Raw genomic sequence first — 7385 nt, 5'->3', positions numbered from 1 at the left:
GCTTTACTTTGTGAAATCTTCACGTTACAAACACCTAAACTTGTCAAACCTGCATTAATATTAAAATAACTAATCATTTTCAAAAAAAGACCATAATGACAAACTGAAAAAACAGAACAAAACTGTCAACAAGTCACTGGATCAGTTTACTACCAGACTTTTCAATATCCTCTCCATGTGAATATGTAAATATGTAGGTCCATGCTCTCAGCACTGAGGGGGAAACAGCATGACATGTTGAGGACAGCTACAGTTCACTGACTCTGTGTGTTTGCATATGTGTCCTGCCTCTCTGCTCCCAGCCGTTAAGAGGCCAGTGGTGATCAGTGACTGTCCAGGACTTTCAGAGCCACTGACACGCCGGCAGCACGATGATGATGTCACTGATTCTACTGCTGGCCACCCTGGGGCTCCTTGTTCAGGGTGAGACTCTCTTCTGAAAACTTTGCTTCAGGATGCAACCAGGTTCACCTCAATGATGTTCTGCTATGATGGAGAAACACTGGAACAAGCAGCATTTACCTTCTTCCATCTCTTCTCCATGTTAAAGAAATGAGACTCTTCTGTTTGGATGTTGATCATCTTTCTCAAGCTGGATTTGTCTCAATAACCCTTCTGCTCTTTTCATGTTTTCCAGGTTCATCAGGAGAAATCATCCTGACTCAGTCTCCTGGATCTCAGTCTGTTGCTCCAGGACAGTCTGTCTCTATCAGATGTAAAGCTAGTTCAAGTGTTACCAATGACTTGCAGTGGTACCTTCAGAAACCTGGAGAATCTCCCAAACTCCTGATTTATAATGCTCAATCCCGTCAGTCTGGAGTTTCAGATCGTTTCAGTGGGACTCAGTCTGGAACTGACTTCACTCTGACCATCAGTGGAGTTCAGACTGAAGATGCAGGAGATTATTATTGTCAGCAGGATTACAGCCGCCCGTTCACACAGTGATACAACGTCGTACAAAAACCTCCTCAGCTGGAGAGGAACTGATCTGACTCAACAGCTGCAGAAAACTACAGAAACACAGACACTTTAGAAGTTTGACTGACACTGAAGTCTATATAACAGAATAATGTCAGGAAATATTACTCATACTATAGTAACCTATAATAGTAATCTTGTTGAAAGTGTAGTTAACAGTGTATTTAAAATCAGATCAAACTGCATGTGAAAAGTAGATAAGTTAATAAAGATAACACCAGTTGGTTTAGCTGTGAAATCAAATATTTCCATTTTAATGTTTGAGTTAATTTTCACATTCAAATACAATAATTTTAAATTATTTAATTCATATTCAAGTCAGTTAATTTTCCAACACACCTTAAGACATGAAATATTTTAATGAACTTGTGTTGACAGTGAAATGCATATGTAATGTGATATTTTGAGATCACACAGCTGATAATATTTTTAATGATATAATATGCTGATGATATCCTACTTTATAATTCAAGTGCAATTATTTCTTCTCAGGCTCTGCAGTTTACCCAGATTCATTATACTCTATAGACACATCTAAAATCAGTTCAACATAGTAAACACTTCACTTATGAGATACATAGTATATCTGAATTTCCTAAAAATATTGAAATAATCAGCTTTGCTACAAAAACAAATTTAAAATTACTCCAATAAAGCAGTTTCTGAGTCACATAAGCTTTAAAGAATTTGGAATAAATGATGGATTTACTTCTATCTTGTCTGGGCCACACTAATGATTCTCTGATTAGTTTTTGTGTTTTCAAAATATATTAAACATGCTATTATATTACCTTATAGTTTCTTTCTCTAGAAATTCCCAGGCAGTTTTACATTAAACTCAGTTGAGTTTAACATTTCTAGATTTATGGAACTGTTAAGACAGATATATCTGTTTCTTTTTACAATAGCAGACAAGGAAACAACTGATTTGATGAAAAGTAATTTTATTGTGTTAAAATCAAAATTGAAACATGCAACACACTTTATCAATGAAACATGTAATTAGACAGTGAGTGAGGGAAAGAGATAAACAGAGAGAGAGAGAGAGAGAGAGAGAGAGAGAGAGAGAGAGAGAGAGAGAGAGGGAGTTGCAGAGAGCAGACTGAGACCAGTATCAGAGTGAAACCAGTAGCAGAGTCCCAGTGAGTCAGGTCAGGTCAGGACTGGGAACACTGGTCTCTCCTCAGTGTCTCTGAGAGCGGAGTCTGAGAGCCCTGGGTGGCCTCACAGGTCACAGAGCCCACCTTCTCCCACTGGTCTTTAGGGAGCCTCAGGGTGCTGCTCCAGCTGTATTTGCCGTCCTTCCCCAGCACCCCGGGGCTCCTGCTCTCCTCCCAGCTGCTGCTGCTGCTGCTGCCGTCCACCTTCCAGGCCAGACTCCAGTCTGAGGGGGAAGCCCTTGTTGGCCAGGCACATGAGCGTGGCCTCCCCTTCAGCAGCTCCTCACTGGAAGGGGCAGCACCGTCAGGGTGGGACGGAATACACCTAGGAGACACCAATCAGCTTAGAGGACAGGGACCACACAGCTGTCAATCAACCAGCAGACACTTGGACACCTTGACTGTGTGAGAGTTGGTTTTCCCTTTAAGGAGTTTCTGTCAGATGGTTTTTCTGCTCCACCAGTCACTCACTCACACATTGTTTCACTTCCCTTTAAGAAGCCTCTCATGCAAATCAGCACAGAGAGAATCATCTACACAATGAGCTGATATATATCAAACTATACACTGGAAATAAAATGTCAACTTTTGGACAATCCTTAAAACCTCTAAATGAAAATCAGCACCAACCTAACTATACATTACTTTAAAGTATTAAGTGTAATAGAAACAAATCCAGAAAATGAGCTGACAACATCAAATGTTCTTCATGTGGATTTCGATCATCATTACCAAACTGTTCAAATAGTTTTCAAACTTTGAAACAATACATGACAAAGTAAAGAGATGTTGCACATTTTCAAATACCGATCTTTATCTTTGCTCTGTTCAATTGTTTGAATATTCAAATCTTCATTTGCTTTAAACAGTTATCATTGATGTGGAAAATTAAAAATGAATCTTGTAGAACAGTTTTTCAGTTTTATCTTTTCCACACTTCAAGTCACTTAAATTTCAGTTTGACAGAAATGTGTAAAGAAATGTTTAGTGAAGCTGCTCTGAGTTAGTCTCCACGATAAAGGAGGAGAAATAAAAACATGAATACATGTATGATTTATCAACTGTAAACAGAATTTAAAACATTACTTTACAATATTTACAGTATAGTTTTTAGTATTTGTGCAGAAACCTACTTCCAACATTCAGTCTGGTTCCTCCACCGAACGTGTACCACAGTGATACAAAGTCATTGACGCCCTACAAAACCTCTCACTGTAGAGAGACACCGCTCTCTGACTTTGTCAGACTGAACTAAACCTACAAGCCCTCAAGATGCTACTTTACCATTAAAGCTGGAAATAATGATTTATCCTCTGACTCAATATTTCATTTTCTTTACGATGAACTTTTGTTTTACTATTTCAAAAGCAATCTTTGCCTCTTACAGTGATATATTTCTTTAAAAATGATGGATTAATATTTCACAAAAAAGGAAAGTTAACAGTGCAGAAAGTAAAAGGAAGAAAAATAGCTCCTGAAATAAAAGTTTTTTAAAAAGTTTGACTTACTTCCAACATTCAGTCTGGTTCCTCCACCAAAAGTCAACCACAGTGATACAAAGTCATTGAGCCACCGTACAAAACCTTTTACTTCTCTGTAGAGAGACACGGCTCTCTGATTTTGACACAAACAAACTCACCAAAATGAGGCTGTTTGTAAAATCTCGTCAAATGAAAAGAGAACTGACAATAACACAGTGCGGCAGATTTCCAGAATATATGCTTTTTATTTATATTGATTTCAAAATAATAGTATATTGTCCGTTTATATAATCTGTTTTCAATTACAGAAGAAATTAGATTAATTTTGTTGTCCACCTCGGTGGAAATTTGTCCTTGGCTTTTCCCAGATTACAGCAAATGTTCATACAATGCCCACATAACACAGAACACCATTAAAAAAAAAAAAAAAACAAAAAAAAAAAAAAAAAAAAACAAAAAAAAAAAAAAAGAAAAAAAAAAAAAACAACACCAAATCTTAAAAATAACAAGTGTTCCCTGGTGCAGTTATTCTGTGTTCAATAGCTGTTTGGCATAGGGAATAAAAGACTTCTTTTATATGTTCCAGCTGGTCCTGGGAAGTCTAAATCAAACATTTTGGAAGATTTGTCAAGAAGTCAAAGTTGTTATTGAAAGATCCTAATCAATGCTCTGATAAAGTGATTGATCCATTGATGATCAGCATCATCAGAGTAATCCAAGTCCCTGTTGGAGTCAGTCAGAGCATTTCCATAGAGAGCCACTTTGCATCAGCAGCACCATGCTCCAGTGCTCTGGGAGAGTTTATAGTCCTGAGAGTTGAACACTGGATGACTGACAGCTGTCCTTCATGACAACAGAAGACACAGAAATCCTCCTCATCAAAAACATGACTTTGATCTCCGTCCTCATCTGGACTCTCCTCTGCTGCTGCTTCACAGGTAAAGTCCAGAGAATCAAACTCCTCTCCTCTATCAACATCCGTCCCTCTGAAATGAAGCCGACTAAACCGTGGACGCTGCTTTATGTTTTGTCTCTGTATCCTCAGAGTCCAGCGGTCAGTACACAGTGACTCAGCCTGGAGCAGTGAGCTCTGCTCTGGAGGCTCCGTCTCCATCAGCTGTAGGACCAGTCAGAGGGTTTATGGTACCTACGAGTTAGCCTGGTACCAACAGAGAGATGGAGAAACTCCTAAACGGCTCATTTACTATGCTAGCACTCGACAATCAGGGATTCCAGATCGTTTATACAGGCAGTGGATCAAACTCTGACTTCACTCTGACCATCAGTGGAGTCCAGACTGAAGATGCAGCAGTTTACTACTGTCAGAGTCTTCACATTCCCAACAGCCAGTGGCGTGTTCACAAGGAAAGTGTCGTGCAAAAACCTCCCTCAGTCAGACTGAACAGAAACTGAACCGACTGCTGCAGCTGGAAGCTACTGCGAGACTGATACACTTCACTGAGGACACACACACACACACACACACACTTGACCTGATTCACAAAAAAGGAGACAAACCATCATCAACTTTCACAAAATATATTTATTTTAACAAATTAAACCAAAATAGAGGGTTAACTTTAGCTAATATATGGGCTGTGGATATTAGTAAAGTCAGTTTGTGTGATGTTCATGAGTGGTAAATATGTGTGTGTAAAGGTTGATAGGAGCAGAGTAGAGAACTAAAGCAGACGGGAGAAGAGCAAAGCTGCAGCAGAGTGGAGAGTCAGCCAGAGAGAGGGCTGCACTGCATCCAGACTTAAATAACCTCCTGCTACTTGGGAACATCCTCAGCTGTTCCCAGTTGCTCTAACCATCACCTGCAGAGAGCACAGACAGCTGAATCACACAGCTAACTCAAGATGACACCATCCATTCATATCACATCAATCCTATGTTCTTATCTGATTTTCAATTTTAACTTTATTTCAGACACACAGGTCCATATCAAGGTCATAATCGTTAACGAAACGAAACGAAATAACGGAAACCTATGTGGGAAAAAACATTGCCGTTAACTGAAATAAAAAAACGACATTAAAAAAAACGATAACTAAACTAAAACTGTAATGTCTGTTTGCAAAACTAACTAAAATAAAATAATCGAATAAATGTCCTTAGTTTTCACTTTGTCAATATCTTCACAGAGCAAATAACGTTATATATCTTTCAGAGTTGACATTTCCAACCATAGGACCTGTTTTATTCAGTCTGTGCCGTTGACATATAGTTTCCAATTGGGAACACAGTAATTCCGACATTCCACGGTCAAATTGAACACAACATGTCCGCGCCCTCGGCCGGGTGATGGCGGTACCACCCCAGAAGAAAGCGGTAGAGTCCTATTTGATTATGACTGTGTCAGATAAAAGCAAGTGGCTCGCAGTGGAAGGTGAAAAATAAGTGGACAATTTATTAAAGGGAGAAATCCCGAATTTGAAAGTACATTTGAGAAGGGCACACAAGGAGGCTAACCTAGCTTACCTTGACAAGCAGTGACAGGGCCATAGATATATACACACACACAAGGCGACATATAGTGTATATCTATGTGACGGGGCAAGGACAACGCAAAGCCCCCTTTCCCCGAAACAGAAGCTAAACCCCGTAACGTTACTGGTAGGGACGTATGGCCAGGCATGACGGAGACAAGAACAGGACAGAGAGCACCACAGGAGGGCTTTTACCAGCCACCCCGATAGCTGCTGGTTGTAGAATACGTAGGGATCACTTAAAAGTGTGAGGAGCCGGGTTATAGTTTTTTCGATTGCTAAACGACAGTGGGCACAACTGGAGTCACATGTGCAAAACTCTACCTCCAGTCTGTACAGCAGCAGTTCATGTGGACCAAACTCTAGTTCGTTTTTCATCGCTTGAACACAGTTTTCAAAACTCTACACACTTATCCCTGACTTTAAGCACTGTAGATTTACAGCACTTTGTTCAAATGCTAACACACTACTGTAAAACTACTACCACATTCAAAACAGAATAGATTTCTGTCCGGTGCTCATCAAACACTGCTGATTGGAATTTCAGCTGAAAGCCTAAGCAGGTGTCTTGTTTTAGACTAGTTAGTGAACATATATGGGTATTTATACAGAGAAAGATTAGAAAGCCTTTTTTTAGTATACAAACACCAAATAAGAATGAAACAGTTATACACTGTACCGTTTGAAAGAAACAGGTAAAAGAGCAAAGATACCAACATGTCCAGGTAAGATGTCTGGAGGTTATGTACACAGCTATAAAAAAAAAGTGAAAAACACTATATCTTTACAATAGTAAAACTGCATTCTTACTGTTTTTCAGAAAGTAATGGAGGTGAAAGCAATGCAGAAACACCACATTCATTTGTATTTAGAGATGATGCAGACATCCAATGTGATGAAGAAAACTTGCCACATGATGCTGAGAGAGGCAGGATTAGTCACACTATTCTTTTGGTACTGTTACATATGTACCTTTTAGTTTTTTCTCCAGTAATTCTATAAATTACCAGAGCCAAATTACTATATTGAAGCAAACTGCTGATTTTCATTCCTTCTTGTTTACCTATGTAAAAATTGGTATATTATACAATCTATATCTTTACCTTAAATAAAGTATTAGTAGTATGTCAAGTCACTCAAATTGTTCAAACTGTAAAGATGAGAAAGTTTGTAATTTGTGTATTGGTGTTTGATGCTAGTGTTTTTACTCTCAGTGTGTTCTGAGTGACAGTGTGTGTGTGTGTGTGTGTGTGTGTGTGTGTGTGTTATCTCAG

The 7385-nt window shown here is 39.0% G+C and overlaps 1 pseudogene and 1 gene segment (V, D, J or C); one reads left to right on the top strand and one right to left on the bottom strand.

The window, feature by feature from the left end:
• The first annotated feature begins 349 nt into the window (after window positions 1-349).
• LOC120555151 lies at window positions 350-1049 on the top strand. The segment is given in 2 exon segments: window positions 350-423; window positions 638-1049. Coding segments are annotated over 2 exon segments (360 nt in total).
• An 879-nt stretch (window positions 1050-1928) lies between these two features.
• LOC120555111 lies at window positions 1929-3328 on the bottom strand (annotated as a pseudogene).
• Window positions 3329-7385: the final 4057 nt, after the last annotated feature.

This window comes from Perca fluviatilis, unplaced genomic scaffold, assembly GCF_010015445.1.
Source record: "Perca fluviatilis unplaced genomic scaffold, GENO_Pfluv_1.0 PFLUV_unplaced_scaf_2, whole genome shotgun sequence".
NCBI lineage: Eukaryota > Metazoa > Chordata > Actinopteri > Perciformes > Percidae > Perca > Perca fluviatilis.
This window is presented reverse-complemented; position numbering and strand designations above follow the sequence as displayed.